Source organism: Oncorhynchus mykiss, chromosome 4 (genome assembly GCF_057628025.1).
Source record: "Oncorhynchus mykiss isolate SJ-2025 chromosome 4, ASM5762802v1, whole genome shotgun sequence".
Taxonomy (NCBI): domain Eukaryota; kingdom Metazoa; phylum Chordata; class Actinopteri; order Salmoniformes; family Salmonidae; genus Oncorhynchus; species Oncorhynchus mykiss.
The window spans coordinates 63153967-63173754 of NC_143025.1; the positions used below are offsets into that span (position 1 = coordinate 63153967).

Here is a 19788-nt window from a genome sequence, read left to right on the forward strand (position 1 = left end):
TCTATTGTTGTGACTGAGTTAGATGAAGATCAGATCAAATTTTATGACCAATTTATGCAGAAATCCAGGTAATTCCAAAGGGTTCACATGCATTGTCTTGCCCATTGATTCTTGAAGAACATAACTTAGAAATGCCTAATGAGCTTGTTTTACTCCAATGATGGTAAACAATCTCCATGTAAACACTGTATAACATTGTTAAAACTATACATTTCAATATCATGGATGGTTAGTCCTTGCATCCATAGCTCTGGGCTGGGAAATTGAGTTTTGGCGCCGGTACAGCCGACAAGCACTAGCTAATGCTACCTGTATACAGATTGATACTTGGAGCCAAATATCGATATATCCTCCCAAAATAACATTGTGATAAGTAACTGTATAGATTTCCCCCCCATAACTAATAGCTCTGTGTACTGTTAGGGACCACTGTAGCAAGTGTTGACTTTAGTATCAGTCTGTTCCAGGTGCCCTGAGCTGTTGAGGGTAACCACTAGAGCAAGCAATAGTTCATGGGCGGCAGGTAGCCTAGCAGTTAAGAGCGTTGGGCCAGTAACTGAAAGGTTGCTGGTTTGAATCCCCGAGCCAACTAGGTGAAAAATGTGCTCTTGAGCAAGGCACTTAACCCTAATTGCTTGCAAGTCACTCTGGATAAAGAGCGTCTGCTAAAATATAAATGTATGAACATGAGTGGTTACATTTCTCCAAGGCCATCCCTCTGCTTCCTACCAAAACACAGGAGGAGTGTCTGCTTTGTCGTTCTTTTTTAAACAATGTCCACTATTTTGCTCAAATAATGTGTTTGAGGGCCTCCCGGGTGGCGCAGTGGTTAAGGGTGCCTGGTTGGGCTTGGTTGGGTTGTGTATCGGAGGACGCATGACTTTCAACCTTCGTCTCTGAGACAAGACAGTAGCTACTAAAACAATTGGATACCACGAAATTGGGGAGAAAAAGGGGTAAAAATTCAAAACAAAAATAATGTGTTTGATTTATTAAAATGAAACATCACAACAATCAACGTTCACGGAAAGTAAACAGCATCATGATTCTACTCTTTTATGAAATAAATGGCCCTGCAAAGTACAGAGTGTACAAAACATTAGGAACATCTTCCTAATATTGAGTTGAACCCCCTTTTGCCCTCAGAAAAGCCTCAATGGACTTTTCAATGTGTCAAAACCGTTCCACAGGGATGCTGGCACATGTGGACTCCAATGTTTCCCACAGTTGTGTCAAGTAGATGTCCTTTGGGTGGTGGACCATTCTTGATACACACAAGCAACTGTTGAGTGTGAAAAACCCAGCAGCGTTGCAGTTCTTGATACACAAACCAGTGCGCCTGAAACCCGTTCAAAGTCACTTAAATAATGTATTTTGCCCATTCACCTTCTGAATGGCACACACACACACGTCTCAAGGCTTAAAAATCCTTCTTTAACCTGTCTCTTCCCTTTCATCTACACTGGTTGAAGTGGATTTAACAAGTGACATCAGTAAGGGATCAAAGCTTTCACCTGGTCGGTCTATATATGTCCCGAATGTTTTGTACACTTTTAGGAAGGATATTCCCACAAACAGTGATCTTATCCAAAAGGTGCATGGAAGATTTCAAATTATAGCAAAGATCTAGTGACCGACGATGACCACTACTATACTGTAGTACTCACTTGAAAGCAGTCATTATGTTACTGATCAATAGTTTATAATTTACATTTCCTTTTGATGATATTGACACTAGAGGCGGGGTACACTATAAATACACATTTGTGGAATTGGCTATTTCAGCCACACCCGTTGCTAACAGGTGTATAAAATAGAGCACACAGTCATGCAAACTCCATAGACAAACATTGGCAGTAGAATGGCTTTACTGACGAGCTCTGACTTTCAACGTGGCACCGTCATAGGATGCCACCTTTCAAACAAGTCAGTTCGTCAAATTTCTACCCTGTTAGAGCTGCCACGGTCAACTGTAAGTGCTGTTATTTTGAAGTGGAAATGTCTAGGAGCAACAACGGCTCAGCCGCGAAGTGGTAGGTCACACATGCTCACAGAACGGGACCGGCGAGTGCTTAACCGTGTAAAAATCATCTGTCCTGAGTTGCAACACTCACCACCGACTTCCAAACTGCCTCTGGAAGCAACGTCAGCACAATAACTTTTCATCCGGAGCTTCTTGAAATTGGTTTCCATGGCCAAGCAGCCGCACACAAGCCTACGATTACTATGCGCAACGCCAAGCTTCAGCTGGAGTGCTATAAAGCTTGCCACCATTGGACTCTGGAGCACTCTCTGGAGTGATGAATTACGCTTCACCATCTGGCAGTCTGACAGACAAATCAGGGGTTTGGCGGATGATAGGAGAACGCTACCAGCCCGAATGCATAGTGCCAACTGTAAAGTTTGGTGGAGGAGGAATAATGGTCTGGGGCTGTTTTTCATGTTTCGGGCTAGGCCCCTTAGTTCCAGAAGGGAATCTTAACACTATAGCATACAATGACATTCTAGATGATTCTGTGCTTCCAACTTTGTGGCAATAGTTTGGGGAAGGCCCTTTCCTGTTTCAGCATGACAATGCCCCCGTGCACAAAGCGAGGTTCATACAGAAATGGTTTGTTGAGATAGGTATGGAAGAACTTGACTGGCCTGCACAGAGCTCTGACCTCAACCCCATCGAACACTTTTGGGATGAAAACTGCGAGCCAAACCTAATCAGTGCCCGACCTCACTAATACATGTGGCTGAATGGAAGCAAGCCCCCGCAGCAATGTTCCAACATCTAGTGGAAAGCCTTCCCAGAAGAGTGAAGGCTGTTTTAGCAGCAAAGAGGGAACCAACTCCATATTAATGCCAATGATTTTGGAATGAGATGTTCGACCAGCAGGTGTCCACATACTTTTGGTCATGTAGTGTATATAATCATGATACAGTACTTAAAACACAAGTGCTGGCTTGGATACCCACGGAAGACAAACAAAGTCCGACATCAATATGTTTTCCCACTGTTAATAGGATTTACAGAAATACATAACATTGGCTCATATAAATGAAAAATTGAAGAGAGTACATTGCGATTTGTATAAAGATGCCAAATTAGCAAGTGACAGTCAATTTACTGTCAGTTGTGATACAGGGATGAAAGCCTTGTTAGGAAAGTAATTAGCGAAGTAGTATGAATGGATTTGTAGGCCAATATCGCATCATTCATACAATTATAGAATTGGCTGATTTTGTCGTTATTAAAATGTGTATCGAGATTTACTAAAGACTGACACAAATCATACGGAGTAGTGTTACGACCTTGCCGTTTACAACACTGATTACCATTCCCACAAATAAGCTAGCATTCTTGGGAGTGGCGGTAACATGTCTGGCTCTGAACAGTAGTGTACTGGGTTTAAATCATGCGTCTCCTTCGTTTCGTAACAGAAAAACAAATAATCCCACACTTACTCTATTCCTATCCTGAACCTTGAAGCAAGGCAGACAACCCGATAGTACATTTACATAAATAAATAATTCACTTGGCTGATAGATGTCTTGAAAGGCCAGGTATACTGCATATCTGTCCTAGGTATCTTTGATCTGCTTTGAATCCTCTTTTGTCTTGGGAGGTATGATCTTAACCTCGAAGGGGATGAAATGCTCTAGAAGTGCTTTAGTGTCTTTCAAGTCAAGAGAGTACTCCTGGGCAACCTTGTCCAATGTCCATGTTTGGGGAGCATTCTTGTGATTGTTGAGAGCTTTTAGGGCCTCAGCAATAGACAGTTTGCCTTTGGGGACATCAGTGAGCTCCACAATCCCATAGGGGTCCCCCGGTAGGTTGAACTTCAGTGGTCTGCGCTCCTCCACTTTCTCCTCAGTCACCTCCTTTGGAGCCTGTTTGTATTGAAACAGAGTTGGGTGCCAATCAAGCAAATAGTCCTCATTTGAAATTTCAATTAAATAGTCATTATTTTAGGCTCTCACCTCAGTAGGATCCTTTGATTCCACATACACCGACTTCAGCAACCCCAGGAGGGGGTCGTTTCTCTTGTGGATGGCATCATTGATCTCAGTAACTTAAGGAAACAAAATCGTTTAGGCCTCAGTGGACAAAGAACAACATATTAAAGAAGTGTGACTGTGATACAGACTGGTATGTACTGGCAGAAGATCATAACGTTAGAAGTAAAGGGTGAACCCTAGTGTTGAATGGGTAATTTGCCATCTTTGCTGCTAACTAGTTAGGTATCTTAGATTGTGCTTGTTACAGAATTGGAAAACCACAAATACGTACTCAACACTAAAACCTTGGTTTCAAATAGCTACAAAGCTGTAACGTTAAGAAACACTAGCCAGGACAGCAAGCTATGGTATACTTGCTAACAGCCTGGCTGGCGTAGCTACAGGCTGAGTTGACCCTCCCGACTTACACAAGTTCTTCAACGCAATAACAAAAATCCCTATGTACTCACCCTCTGTACTCTGAACAGAATCAATATGGGTCAGATGTCGGGGTGCCACTTCGGGTTTTGCCTTCCCAATCTCACGATGTACTCGGTTTTCTAAATTAAAATCCCTAAACAACCGTGCAACGCGAGCCCCCATTTTTGACACGATCACCTCCAGGAACTCTCAATGTACATTCCATGCTCGAACCGTCTAAGCCCTCTCTCGGGAGAACGGGTTCCAACATTTTCGACGGAGAGTGAGACGGTTCTATCATGGTAGCTGGAAATTATACAGCGACCCCGTCTGGCGCAGAGGACATCGAGCATCGTGTTCCGCGTCCATAATGATGCGAAGGCACACAATTACCGACAGGTGGCAGCAGAGCCCTGGAGCCTATTCAGTACGAGCACAGTACAGTGTCGGTAGGCAGAAAGGATGGGAAACCTATGTGATGCCTCTGGTGTAGTGTAGAGTTTGTTCTATGAGTGAGTGTGACGCTCAAACCGAAGATGAGCTGGTTATCGTAGGTAAAGGTAAACACTAGAGTCTTACAGGTCTTCAGTCTTTTTTCTCTTTTTTTTTAAAATAGGAAAACATTATCATGCAGGTTTTACATTCATAAATGCAGTAAATGTAACATCTGTATTTGTTAGTGTATCTATAGGTTGAGTTTGAGTGAGTCTGACTTGGTTGTGGATTATATAGGAGCCTGGTTTGTGTTTTTTCTCTCTTGAGTAGCTTGGCCAGCCAAATCACCTTTACATAAGTGAACCCCACAGAGCACATCTGGCAATGATCTACTGCCAAGGACAAATATCAAAATACTGTAGCCTACAGTATTGGAGAGACAGACATTTTGCCTATACAGTGCCTTCAGAAATTATTCACACCTTTTGGCTTGTTCCACATTGTGTTGTGTTAAAGTGGGATTCAAATTGATTTAATTGTCATGTTTTTGTCAGCGATCTACACAAAATACTCTGTAATGTCAAAGTAAATATATACATTTTTTACATCTGTAAAAACAATTATGAAAAATAAAACAGTAATATATGTTGATTAGATAAGTATTCAACCCCCTGAGTCAATGCATGTTAGAATCACCATTGGCAGCAATTACAGCTGTTAAGTCTTTCTGGGTAAGTCTCTTAGCGCTTTCAACAACCTGGATTGGGCAACATTTGCATATTATTATTTTCAAAATTCTTCAAGCTCTGTCAAATTTGTTGTTCATCATTGCAGGACAACCCTTTTCAGTTCTTACCATAGATTTCCAAACAGAGTGAGTCCGTGTCACTTATTATGTGACTTAAGCACATTTTAGCTCCTGAACGCACTTAGGCTGGCCATAACAAAGGGGTTGAATACTTATTGACTCAAGAAATTTCAGCTTTTAATTTTTTATTAATTTGTAAACATTTCTGAAAACATAATTCCACTTTGACATTATGGGGTATTGTGTGTAGGCCAGTGACCCCCCAAAATCTCAACTTAATCCATTTTAAAATCAGGCTGTAACACAACAAAATGTGTAAAAAGTCAAGGGGTATGAATACTTTCTGAAGGCACTGTATATCATTGACTCGTGGCTACTTTGAAGAATCTAAAATATATTTAGATTTGTTTAACACTTTTTTGGTTCCTAACATGATTCCATATGTGTTATTTCATAGTTTTGATTTCTTCACTATTATTCTACAATGTAGAACAAAGTAAAAAATTAAGAAAAACCCTCAATGAGAAGGTGTGTCCAAACCTTTGACAGGTACTGTATATCACCACAACATTTGAGACATGAGACACTGGTACCCTTTCAATCACATTTGATTTTGCATAAAACTCTTTATTGAATGACATGACAATGATAAAAGGCAGTGAAAATTCATTTTTTAATGAGATGACAAAACAATGAATTCTGATTGTTGCTAGCCAGCCCTGACCAAAAGATGCTACCTGATTGTCATGAGGGCTTTCATAATCTCGGCACCCAGAACTAAATCTCTGCACTGTCACAAGAGACTAGGGCTTCCATGACTCATAGTTTAGGTAAATTCATTAGCAAGATACAGCAGACTTAGGCTGTAGTGGTATAGTGGATTGAGCTCCCCACCCACCTAATCAAATTTAATTCAACTAGCGGTGTGTTGTGTTGTAGCTCCTCCCCCTGCAGGCAGAGGAGTCATGTGTCTAGAATCTAGAATCTAAACTGTAATGTTGGCGTACACATTTTCAGTAGACACACCTGGGAATTTACAGAAAGAGAGACAGTGCCCACCCTCACATGTTCAAAACACACCAGAGGAAGTGAAGACTTGTTAGCATGTCTCTCCTTATTATCTGTGTGACTGAGCAGGAGTGAGTAAATATTGATACAACCAACCTCCTGATCGGAGGATAACTTTATCATACACTCATTTGACGACAGATATGCCAATACAGGTACAAGGCTATTTACATACAGTATTTCCCCCCCAAATCTCTTCCACCAATGCCCACCAAAAATCGACCCCTCTCCTAGCATTTGAGTTCTCCCTTTCCTCACATATCCATGACTAGCATAGTAGTTGTTTCCTCCCAACCAAAGTAACACAAAGGTCAAAGGTCCTCATCCCTGTAGTGCCGCCTGTAGATCCATTAGTTAAGAGTCAGTAACAACAAAAAACATTGGTTCCCAACGATTCCACATCATAACATCAAGAGGAGGAGCAGGATGTGTAATTATATTAGGTGGGTTTGGTGATGGACAATAAGATGAATCTATGCTAGCATATAAGTGAATGGGCTTCACCAACATACTGCAAGTAGTCATACAGGTGAGAGCATGAAAGCAAATCTGTTACAGTTGGAGAGTAAAATGTGCTTTCCCAAGTGTATTACTCTAAATGGAATTACATGGACCCTGACAGCTTAAGAACAATATCACAAGACTTAAATTGGGGTGGTGGGGGTGACAATGTGATCGGTTATGCGGGTAAGCCAATTAGGTTAAATGCAATGGTATTATACTGCAGTTATGGACACAGAGAGGACCACCGACTGAGGTAACATATTTCTATAGCTTTTTATCTGCAAAGTCCCCACATTCATCAGGCAAAAGCAAATACACAATGAAAAAAAATCACATTTGCACATCTATGCATATTGTTCTTTTCTCATTACAAAGAGTAGAAATAATACCACAAAAATATATCTTGTTTGAACATATGTACATTCTTTCTATCATGTCCACAGAGAGAGGCAGATATATCTGCATTTTAGTGGCTAGCAATCTTTGATATAAAGCAACATGTTCCACTCTAAATGCTACATTAAAAAGTTCACACAGACTCCATTCTAAAGCTCCACAGAAGCTTAGGATCTCAAAGGTGGTCTGGCTTAATTTCGTTACTAAATCTATCAATTCCTATTTGGAATTAATTCTTTCCTGGACACTCATCAGGTAGACTTGGCTCAGACTGAGGCGTATGGTGCATTTGATTCACCCATGGCAAACGGTTCAATCGGTCTGCACATGGACTATTCCCCTCGCCGCACAGTGATCATGTCAACACTGTGCATGAGAGCAGGAGGAGTAGAGGCAGAGTAAGATGAAGCTGTCGATGAGCAGGATGCCATAGAAACACCTCTGGGTGTGTAGACTTCTGCCTCTCTGGAAGCGTGTCAATAACACAGACAGTAGCAGGAAGAAGGTGGCTATGTTTAAGATGAGGAATAGTCTGATATAAGAGGATGAGTTCGACAGACTGTCACTGTTGGCCGTCGCCAACACGTGGACCTCCTTGAACTTGCGACCCTTCACGAAGCCTCCCTTCCGGCCTTTTTTGGAGTCTCCATAATCCATAAAGGCCCTGGAGTCGCCGTCTTCCTCGGGGCTCTCCTCAATAATCCTCTTTGTTGTCTTCGATCTCTCCTTCTTCTCCTTTACCTCGATCTGTCCAAAGATGTCCGGCAGGCTCTCTGAGAGCTTGTCCCCAAGGTTCCCCAAGGCTTTATTGGCCCCCTTGCCCTTGCCCTGTTTTTTAGTCAGAGCAAACATTTTCTCAATGGCCTCCGTCTTCTTCTTGTCGGAGAACTGGAGGAGGCGCTCGGCCGTCTTGCGGAAGCTGGCCGTGTTGAGCACCCGGCCCAGGATGTGTCTCTCCAGCTGCTGGAAAACAGGCTTGGCGTGCTGGAGGTTGTCCTCTACTACATTGACATACTCCTCTACCTCCTCCGGCGTGCTGTTCTTCACTCCTGCTGCTTTCTCAAATACTATTTTCTTCTGGTCCACCAGCACCATGGCGAACAGAGGCTTGGTGGCCACCTCCCCGGTCAGCAGGTAGATAGTGTAGGTGTGCTCGTTGGTGGCCAGGTAAATGTCCACCCTGTTAGCATCGCCACGCAGACTAAAGCTCTGAACGTCCACCCCTGGCCCAAAGAAGATGTAGGCCACCCTGGTATGGGGATACCTCAGAGGCATTGTCACATTCACATAGTTAGAGCCGTTATAGGGGTAACCACGGGGATAGTTCCAGTACCCCAAGACCCCTTTCTCACTGAAGCCTGTGTCATCCATCCAAAACATTTGATATGGGTCTTCCCCATGTCTGACAAAGGCTCCGTGCACACCGTCTATTTTGGTGTCCTTAAAGGGCAGGTCCGTGTTGTGGAAGAAGGCACTCATGGCCCTGGTTGGGCTGTCTGTCTCCAGATGGATATGATCAACCAGGACCAGCAACTGGGGGTGCAGGAGCAGCAGGTTCCTCTGGAAGCTCCTGATCTTCAGGTCAGGGTTGTAGGCCGACTGGCCCTCCCCACGGATGAACACCATGCCCTGCCTTTCCAGAGCCGCCTCCACCCTGCCCTGGGCGTCCGCCGGCAGCCCCACCTTGTACTTCAGCCACTTGGAGTCGCAGGCCTCTGTGACCTGGCCGTCCCATGGCTTGAAGCAGCTTCCCGAGGTAGCCGGGGAGAACAGCACTGCGTTGTTGAGGAAGGTGTACTTGGGCCCGTACAGAGCCTCCGTGATAAAAGGAACACCGTTAGGGGCGAACGTAAAGCTGTTCTGGTCAGGGTGCTCGTGGCCAGCGTTAAAGTTCCGCCAACCTTTGATCCAGTCTTTGTACTTGTTCCTGTGAACGATGTCAAATATGGCCCGACCACCCAGCTTCCCCGACTTAAAGGAGAGGAAGGTGTGGTTGGTGTCTGCGGGTAGAGAACTTCCATAAGTGACGACCCCCCAGTCCTCAAAGTAGTGGAGTTGGGATGTACCAAAGTCTGATGGAGCCCTGGGAGTCAGGCTGGGATCATACCTGCAGAATGGAAATAAAACAACAAGAAATAAATGTCATACATTTGAATTCAGTTGCTCTAAAAGCACATTTTTGATTAATAATTGAGCAAATCAGCATATACACTGAGTGTACAAAACATTAAGAACACCTTCCTAATATTGAGTTACATCCTTTTTGCCCTCAGAACAGCCTCAATTCGTCAGGGCATGGACTCTACAAGGCGTCGAAAAGCATTCCACAGGGATGCTGGCCCATATTGACTCCAATGCGTCCCACAGTTGTGTCAAGTTGGTTGGAAGTCCTTTGGGTGGTGGACCATTCTTGATATACACAGGAAACCTTTCAGCATGAAAAACCTAGCAGCGCTGCAGTCCTTGACACACCCAAACCAGTGCACCTGACACCTACCACCATATCCTGTTCAAAGGTACTTAAATCTTTTGTCTTGCCCATTCACCCTCTGAATGGCACACATACACAATCCATGTCTCAATTGTCTCAAGGCTTAAACATCCTTATTTGACATGTTTCTTCCCTTCACCTACACATATTGAAGTGGATTCAACAAGTGACATCACCTGGCCAGTTCATATCATGGAAAGTTTTGTACACTCAGTGTACGACAGTACACTTCAACCAATAGAGAGAGAAAGAGCGAGAGAGAAAGAGAGAACGAGAGAGAGAGAGAGAGAGAGAGAGAGAGAGAGAGAGAGAGAGAGAGAGAGAGAGAGAGAGAGAGAGAGAGAGAGAGAGAGAGAGATTCTCACCAGATGAACTCTGTGTGCAGTGTGCACCATCTCTGTCCCTTCCCGGCCTGTCCTGGCCCCTCCAACACCCGGTTTTGATGGATCCGCTCAGCCAGCCAGTTTCCACTGCCGTTCCTCATCACATAGCGATCCAGGAACACCAGCTGGCTCTCGGGCCCGTAGAACCAGTTGTAGTTGGAATCTGCTATGGCTACAGTCCTCTGGAACCCTGGTGAGATGGAACAGGCCAGGGCAAAAGATCAATATGGATTATTTTACAGTTAAAATATAAGAGAAGGCAACTTCAATATAGTGGCCTTTCATACGGGTTTGTTGGAGGATTATTGAATGTTATTATCATAAAACTCGGACAAATATGAAGTGACAGCTCCATATTGTCCAAGGTCCAGTTCAGCTGTACTAACCACATAGCTTTCTATTTGATTGAATGCATAGTAATACATATGCTACAAAAATCATGATTCATTTCTTTCCTTTTCTTACTGAATAGGTCACAAAAGCTTTTACACCCATGCATGCCATGTCCTTAACATAAGGAAATGAGCCAAACTACAGGCCCTGTTGAGATCGTAACCTCCCTAGCTTTATCGATGAAGCCATTTCCCCAACACAAAGAATGGCAGTCTGGTGCCAAAAGAGATCTTAAAACCTAGCAACCGGTAGTAAATACTTAACCACAATAAATCACATGTAAGCCAAAAACAATAACGGCAATAACCAAAATCAGTGCACAAGCGGTACGACAATACGCGCGTTTCCCCTTTGTAAAAACATCCCTTCTGTGATGCAAAACTAGACCTTGGATAAACAAATGCCCAATCCAAATGATGTGGGGGTCTGTGTGCAGGAACACTCGGGTGATATTGGTTTGTTCACGGTCTGTCTTTGTAAGTCCAACACAAGATACATTTAAAACACGGCTCCTGTTTACAGTCTAACCTGTTGGAACACCAACAAACCCCATCATTTGAACACAGAGACATACAGTGGGTTACGGAGTTATTGGATCCCTTGATAAAGATCAGTAAAAAAAGACTCTGTGTTGTCAGCCTCCCGGCAGAGGCAACCAGGTTTTTGGCAAAAATGTCCTGCTACTTGGTCAAGTTCATGATGCCGTTGACCTTAACAAGGACCACAGTACCAGTGGAAGCAAAATAGCCCCATAACATCAAAGATCCACCACCATATTTAACTGTAGGTATGAAGTACTTTTCTGCATTTGCCTCCTTTTTTCGACTCCAATCCAACCACTGGTGTGCACGGCCAAAGAGCTCGATTTCCATGTCATCTGACCACGAGGTGACATGAAAATATAGCTCTTTGGCATACAATATAGCTCAGCATTTGTATTCTTTACTTTATAGTCTTTTTTAACTCATCTTTATCAAGGGTGCCAATAATTATGGACCTGACTGTACAGGGTCAGCGAGTGCAGTGCAGTCACATAGTCCGCTCAGGCAGAAGGTAGTTAGGCAGGATAATCTGGGAGAGAGAAAGCCGGCATTGTGGATATTGAGTCCAGCGTTCTCCTGGCTGCTGCAATTAAGAGCTGCTCTCTGAATGCAGCAGTGGCGCCCAGCCCCAGTCACAATACAAAGAGTGTTGGCAGGGGGCTATAAAATGTCCAGACCTGAGAGCCCCTCCTCCAGCGCTACCCTCCCCCTGACCATAAACCAGGAGAGGAGAGAAGAGGAGAGCAAAGGAGATGAGGGAAGAGGGGAGATGGAGAGGGCTGGATCAGCATAGCTCTGACAGCCCCCCAGGAAGGTAACGCATGCATAACCCATATCAAGACAAACGAGCAGTCACCCTCTCTAACATGGGAGTAATGCACCCAGGGGGGTTTCATGCCTAATCTACTTATAACTTGGACAATGTTGCCAAGAAGTGCCACAGAGGTTTGCTAAGGCATTTAGGAACACTTACAGTTGATGTCGGAAGTTTACATACACCTTAGCCAACTACATTTAAACTCAGGTTTTCACAATTCCTGACATTCAATCCTAGTAACAATTCGCTGTCTTAGGTCAGTTAAGATCACCACATTATTTTAAGAATGTGAAATGTCAGAATAATAGTAGAGAGAATGATTTATTTCAGCTTTTATTTATTTCATCACATTCCCAGTGGGTCAGAAGTTTACATACACTCAAAATTAGTATTTGGTAGCATTGCCTTAAAATGGTTTAACTTGCGTCAAACGTTTCCGGTAGCCTTCCACAAGCTTCCCACAATAAGTTGGGTGAATTTTGGTCCATTCCTCCTGACAGAGCTGGTGTAACTGAGTCATGTTTGTAGGCCTCCTTGCTTGCACACGCCTTTTCAGTTCTGCCCACAAATATTCTATAGGATTGAGGTCAGGGCTTTGTGATGGCCACTCCAATACCTTGACTTTGTTTTTCTTAAGTCATTTTGCCACAACTTTGGATGTATGCTTGGGGTCATTGTCTATTTGGAAGACCAATTTGCGACCAAGCTTTAACTTCCTAACTGATGTCTTGACATGTTGCTTCAATATATCCATATAATTTTCTTTCCTCATGATACCATCCATTTTGTGAAGTGCACCAGTCCCTCCTGCAGCAAAGCGCCCCCACAACATGATGCTGCCACCACCATGCTTCACGGTTGGGATGGTGTTCTTTGGCTTGCAAGCCTCCCCCTTTTTCCTCCAAACATAACGATGGTCATTATGGCCAAACAGCTCTAATTTCGTTTCATCAGACAAGAGGACATTTCTCCAAAAAGTATGATCTTTGTCCCCATGTGCAGTTGCAAACTGTAGTCTGGCTTTTTTATAGCGGTTTTGGAGCAGTGGCTTCTTCCTTGCTGAGCGGCCTTTCAGGTTATGTCGATATAGGACTCGTTTTACTGTGGATATAGATACTTTTGTACCTGTTTTCTCCAGCATCTTCACAAGGTCCTTTGCTGTTGTTCTGGGATTGATTTGCACTTTTCGCACCAAAGTATGTTCATCTCTAGAGACAGAACTTGTCTCCTTCCTGAGCGGTATGACGGCTGTGTAATCCCATGGTGTTTATACTTGCATACTATTGTTTGTACAGATGAACATGGTACCTTCAAGCATTTGGAAATTGCTCCCAAGGAGGAACCAGAATTGTGGAGGTCTACAATTATTTGGCTGATTTCTTTTGATTTTCCCATGATGTCAAGCAAAGAGGCATTGAGTTTGAAGGTAGGCCTTGAAATAAATACATCCACAGGTACACCTCCAATTGACTCAAATTATGTCAATTAGCCTATCAGAAGCTTCTAAAGCCATGACATCATTTTATGGCATTTTCCAAGCTTTAGTGTATGTAAACTTCTGACCCACTGGAATTGTGATACAGTGAATTATAAGTTAAATAATCCGTCTGTAAACAATTGTTGGAAAAATTACTTGTGTCATGCGCAAAGTAGATATCCTAACCGACTTGCCACAACTATAGTTTGTTAACAAGAAATTTGTGGAGTGGTTGAAAAACTAGTTTTAATGACTCCAACCTAAGTGTATGTAAACCTCTTTCAACTGTATTTAATCATTGCTAACTTGCACTGCATTTAATTTCAAAATAGCCTGTCTAGCTGCCTATATAGTATCTTTGCATCTATCACGTGACATCTAGACTAAATGCACTGTTAGAGATAAAAAGTTGATCGAAACAAGCAACTTCTTCAAAGGGAACATTAAGAGGAGAAAAAACACCCTTAAGAGGAGAAATGAAGTTATATTGAATAGAATGGCAGAGCACACACACACAACATCTATAACAGCTGTATTACCTGGCAGGATGGTCCTGTACATGAAGGCAAAGTGTTTGTGGAGCCAGGGGTGGTCGAAGTGGCTGATGGAGAAGTGTCTCTGCACCAGGAACATGTACTGGAAAAGAGAGCGGGTGGTGTACGTCCCGTAGGCCACGCCCTCATACAGCGAGCCGTCCGTCACGTCCTGCAGCAGCACCATAGACTTCTCCATGATGGCCAGGACCTGCTTGGTCCACAGGTAGGCCTCCTGCAGGTAACCTGGAACCGAACAGAGGAGAAGCCAGGGTCAGCTTATTGGTTTTCGAAGGAAGGTCATGTTCGTCAATGTCTCTGGAGCAGTGGCTCCCAAACATTTGTACTGTACTGCTGTCACCCAGCCAAAGTGTTTGTTTTCTTGAGACATACCCCAATTAAGCTCGGTGTAAAGTGTGGTCTCAAGTGAGGTTGATCATAAATATAGTTACAGTAAGCTACTCAGTCAGTCACATTCCCATTTTCTTTCCCGGAACATCATACTGGAACCTCCCGTTATGCATGGAAAGTATGAAACTACCATATCAGACTAATGTATAGTCTCTCTCTCTCTCTCTCTCTCTCTATGAGAAGAAGTGACCACATAAACACTCCAGCCGCAGTTCATTGAAAATCCCAGTCCATCATGGGTGCCTGGCAGCTACCCGGTGGACTGGATCCACCCGGACACCACAACCCACAGCCCACAGCCCAGCTCCGGAGCCGGCGTCCACCCCAGTGTTTGGTTTGGGCTGGGAGACCAGTGGCCTACACAGAGCAGGTATTTATCATCAAACAGGAACTGCTGGCACACAAAGACCACATTTACACAAACGGCATCTCACTACGCTCACACCCCGGCTCCACACAGTGTTTGGACTGTTCTGCATTTTCCATTATTAGACATAGGCATCATGTATATAGGAATTCATGAACTAAAAAAAATCCAATTAACCCTACGAAGTCAAAAGCTATAAATGTCTTCACCCACCCATGGCTCAATCACATCCCATATAGTCACCCTGTGCTTTAGCAATGTCCTCCTCTACCCCTCTGGGATTTAATGATGTTGCCTTCGTTGCTGTTATTAGGGGCTTTTCTTCAGCCATGCTGTTAGTGATGTTACTGGCTCTAGATCTCTGGAGCTCCCATCAGTACACATTAGTCATCCACACGTTGAGAGCCGCTGCTTGGGGAAGGTCTGGTCTGTTAACTTCCCAGCACCATCACAATGAGATCTGTAGGAATGTGGGAGGTCAAGGGATGGTGCCATTTGACTTGACTTCTACTCCTTTGAGGTTCTTTGCTAATTATGATTAGATGAGACATTGAGACATTTCTTGTTCTTCTTAGTTCATTTTCAGGAATGGACAAAGAATGATTTCCTAAGAATGGATTAACTTCAAATGTTATGTAGGATCAATGAGTTACGCTCCCGAGTGACGCAGCGGTCTAAGGCACTGCATCTTAGTGCTAGAGGCGTCACTACAGACCCTGGTTCGATTCCAGGCTGTATAACAACTGGACGTGACTTGGAGTCCCATAGGGCGGTGCACAATTGGCCCAGCGTCGTCCGGGTTAGTGTTTGGCTGGGTTAGGCCGTCATTGTAAATAAGAATTTGTTCTTAACTGACCTGCGTAGTAAATAAGTGGTTAAATGTTTTAAAAGAAAATGTAACTGATAGTTGTCTACCAAGAGTTTATGCTTCATTTATTGACATGATAATCATGCATTGGGAGAATGAACAAGTCTAGACAATTGCTTCAACCTGCATCCACTAGAGAGAAATGGCAATATAATTTTCCACACTGTACCCAACGGGCAAAGACACTCGATAGACATTCAATTTTGCTTGACATTTGATTAAGTTGTCAACAATCTTAAACCAAACCTGTAAACCTTGTTTGTGGTTGAATATAAGGTCAATGACATTGAAATAACAAGGGAACTACGTTGACTCAACCCATTTGGTGTAAAATAGACACTTTACCATAAATGAATCAAGTGTTCACGTGTAACAGCTTTCAAGGAAGCAACACAATGTGGTGTGACTGTGGCTATGACTTTAAATGGTTCCCAGAGTCCCAGCATTCTACACCAGATAATAAAACTCAAGCACCTGGGTGGCCGTAGCAGAGATGTGGGTGATTGAGGCCTTAGGTTTAACTACTGATGCTTAACTATAGATGAACTCAGGGTAAACTATGCCACATATGACTGTCCAATTAGGAGCGGAGCTAGGCAGCCGCAAAGCACCAACATGCAGACACCTGCATCAGGAATGCACTGATCCCCTGTAAGCTGCTGTCCTGTGATCTAGTCATCTGGACAGAGCCCATACAATATCCCCTCTGACTCACAATCAAGGCATGAAATGATACGAATACAGTATACATACAGTACCTATATGCTGTGCTTAACATTCCCATACAAGTCTTAAGACGTTTTATGCTTTGGACAGATACGGTATGTCTCCCTTTATTTTCAACAGATGGAGCCTTATCCCTTCCTTATGAATAAATGCTTCAAAATGGCTTTTTGGCTTCGCCTTTAAAATAATACACAGGAAGAGAGGTGCTGTGTTATTCCATAAATCTGAGTAATATAGACCTGTGCAATACAATAGCTCTGAAAGAAAAGTGACACGAGACCAATGTTTGCTCTTGATTTCTTCTGGCAGTACCTTACAGGCAAAGTTCCCTTTATTCACTGAGATCTTAATGGAATAATATTTGCGCGTAAATGTCATACTTTTGCACAGGATATGAATGACAAATCCGTGACAAGGGAATGCAGGAAGTGAATAGGATCGTGTGCAGAGCACACAGTCAAATAATTATGCGGGAGTTAGGCCCTTAAATGAACTGGTCCACGAATGACAAAGCGAACAGTTAGCACGTTCCGTCAATCTGTCGCACTCAAAGCAAATACTGTATGTTAGTTAAGCCACCTTCTAATGAGAGTCTCTTAACAATTTGCAGCCAAATTAAAACGTTGAAGTGCAAAGTCAGCTGTAAACGTTTACACAGTCAGCACAAAGACATCAGGCCATGACCAAATGACATTTTCTTCCAAGGTAAGAGAAGAGGTAACAACCTATGCTGCTGGACCTCTGTTTTTCCTCCACTTGAAAGAAACAAGCTGATCCAAAACAAAGAGGGGTGCTATAATTCTCCAGAGTCTGCATCCCCTGCCCCCCCCCCCCCCCCCCCACTCACTATCACAAACCAGCCTCAAAGAAAAACCACGGTGACCACAGTCATCTCCATAAGCCTGTTGTCAGTTAGTTTACGTCGACTCTTGTTCTTTTTTCTACCAGAAACATTTCCCTTGTAATCAAACTAGGCTGTACAGCAGTGCTGGGAACAACAAGAACAACTTCACCTTCCTCTGGCCTCGCTGCCTCTGACTTAAACATCCAAGAACATACAACCAGGACATTTAAACCAAAACAATAGAGGGAACAGTTTTCAAATGTACAGTAAATAGCAAGGCTATTTTCTAGCCATACGTTCCTTCCTTTCACACAAAATCTACTAAGAAAAACATTGGGAAAAGGTCCATCCAGAATGTTATGGAATCGTGTGGAATGTTTCCATTGTATATATATTTATATATATATATATATATTTTTAAGAAGAAGAAAATTCACCTTTATTTAACCAGGTAGGCCAGTTGAGAACAAGTTCTCATTTACAACTGCGACCTGGCCAAGATAAAGCAAAGCACTGCGACAAAAAACAACAACCCAGGGTTACACATGGGATAAACAAAAGTACAGTCATTAACACAATAGAAAAAGATATATACAGTGTGTGCAAATGGCATAAGGAGGTAAGGCAATAAATAGGCCATATGTGCAGATGATGATGTGCAAGTAGAAATACTTGCAAATGTGCAAGAAAAGTTAATAAAAGCAATATGGGGATGAGGTAGGTAGTTGGATGGTCTATTTACAGATGGGCTGTGTACAGCTGCAGCGATCGGTAAGCTGCTCAGATAGCTGATGCTTAAAGTTAGTGAGGGAAATATAAGTCTCCAACTTCAGCGATTTTTGCAATTCGTTCCAGTCATTGACAGCAGAGAACTGTAAGGAAAGGCAGCCAAGTGTGTGTTGGCTTGGGGATGACCAGTGAGATATACCTGGTGGAGCACGTGCTACGGGTTGGTGTTGTTATGGTCACCAGTGAGCTGAGATAAGGAGGCGGTTTACCTAGCAAAAACGTATAGATGACCTGGAGCCAGTGGGTCTTGCGACGAATATGTAGCGAGGGCCAGCTGACGACAGTATACAGATCGCAGTGGTGGGTGGTATATGGGGCTTTGGTGACATAACGGATGGGACAGTTTGCTGATTATAGTGTCTGAGGCTATTTTGTAAATGACATCACCGATGTCAAGGATCGATAGGATAGTCAGTTTTACGAGGGTATGTTTGGCAGCGTGAGTGAATGAGGCTTTGTTGCAAAATAGGAAGCCGATTCTAGATTTAATTTTGGATTGGAGATGCTTAATATGAGTCTGGAAGGAGAGTTTACAGTCTAGCCAGACACCTAGGTATTTGTAGTTGTCCACATAGTCTAAGTTAGAACCGTCCAGAGTAGTGATGCTAATCGGGCGGGTGGGTGAATAGCATGCATTTAGTTTTACTAGTGTTTAAGAGCAGTTGGAGGACAAAGAAGGAGTATTGTATGGCATTGAAGCTTGTTTGGAGGTTTGTTAACACAGTGTCCAAAGAAGGGCAAGATGTATACAGAATGGTGTCGTCTGCATAAAGGTGGATAAAGGAATCACTCGCAGCAAGAGCGACATCGTTGATATATACAGAGAAAAGAGTCGGCCAAAGAATTTAACCCTGTGGTACCCCCATAGAGACTGCCAGAGGTCTAGACAACAGGCCGTCCGATTTGACACACTGAACTTTATTTGAGAAGTAGTTGGTGAACCAGGCGAGGCAGTCATTTGAGAAACCAAGGCTGTTGAGTCTACGGTGAATACGGTGATTGACAGAGTCGAAAGCCTTGGCCAGGTCAATGAAGATGGCTGCACAGTACTGTCTTTTATCAATGGCGGTTATGATTTAGTTTAATACCTAGAGCGTGGCTGAGGTGCACCCGTGACCGGCTCGGAAACAGGATTACACAGCGGAGAAGGTACGGTGGGATTCGAAATGGTCAGTGATCTGTTTGTTAACTTGGCTTTCGAAGACCTTAGAAAGGCAGGGTAGGATAGATATAGGTCTGTAACAGTTTGGGTCTTGAGTGTCACCCCATTTGAAGAGGGGGATGACCGTGGCAGCTTTCCACTCTTTAGAAATCTCGGCCGATACGAAAGAGAGGTTGAACAGACTATTAATAGGGGTTGCAACAATGGCGGCGGATAACTTTAGAAAGCGAGGGTCCAGATTGTCTAGCCCAGCTGATTTGTACGGGTCCAGGTTTTGCAACTCTTTCAGAACATCTGATATCTTGATTTGGATGAAGGAGAAGCTGGGGAGGTTTGGGCAAGAAGCTGCGGGGTGTGCGGAGCTGTT

General features: G+C 43.5%; 2 protein-coding genes across 5 annotated transcripts in view; both read right to left on the minus strand.

Annotated features, from left to right (window-relative positions):
* Nucleotides 1-976: 976 nt before the first annotated feature.
* On the minus strand, nt 977-4739 carry LOC110522128 (NADH dehydrogenase [ubiquinone] 1 alpha subcomplex assembly factor 4). The gene is made up of 3 exons (XM_021600259.3): nt 4458-4739; nt 3970-4061; nt 977-3879 (listed from the first exon to the last, which is right to left on the minus strand). The coding sequence occupies exons 1-3, from the start codon at nt 4588-4590 to the stop codon at nt 3571-3573; spliced, it is 534 nt and encodes a 177-aa protein (XP_021455934.2). The 5' UTR covers nt 4591-4739; the 3' UTR covers nt 977-3570.
* A 1517-nt stretch (nt 4740-6256) lies between these two features.
* The window catches only part of dse (dermatan sulfate epimerase), a 28838-nt gene continuing 15306 nt past the window's right edge, over nt 6257-19788 (minus strand). For all 4 annotated transcript variants that reach the window (XM_036975678.2, XM_090232528.1, XM_090232526.1 and 1 more), the window contains exons 4-6: nt 14261-14500; nt 10475-10682; nt 6257-9725 (exon numbers count right to left, since the gene is read on the minus strand). In XM_036975678.2, the coding sequence (XP_036831573.2) occupies nt 7979-9725; nt 10475-10682; nt 14261-14500 (2195 nt within the window). In that variant the 3' untranslated portion in view covers nt 6257-7978. The remainder of the gene's footprint in view (nt 9726-10474; nt 10683-14260; nt 14501-19788) is intronic.

Bases quoted from the DNA above. Each gene is read 5' to 3' on its own strand.
- LOC110522128 (XM_021600259.3), bottom strand. From the start codon at position 4,590: ATGGGGGCTCGCGTTGCACGGTTGTTTAGGGATTTTAATTTAGAAAAC. The intron at 4,062-4,457 runs GTGAGTACATAG...TGTTTCCTTAAG, and splicing joins TTCTGTTCAGAGTACAGAGG to TTACTGAGATCAATGATGCC. The intron at 3,880-3,969 runs GTGAGAGCCTAA...CAATACAAACAG, and splicing joins AATCAAAGGATCCTACTGAG to GCTCCAAAGGAGGTGACTGA.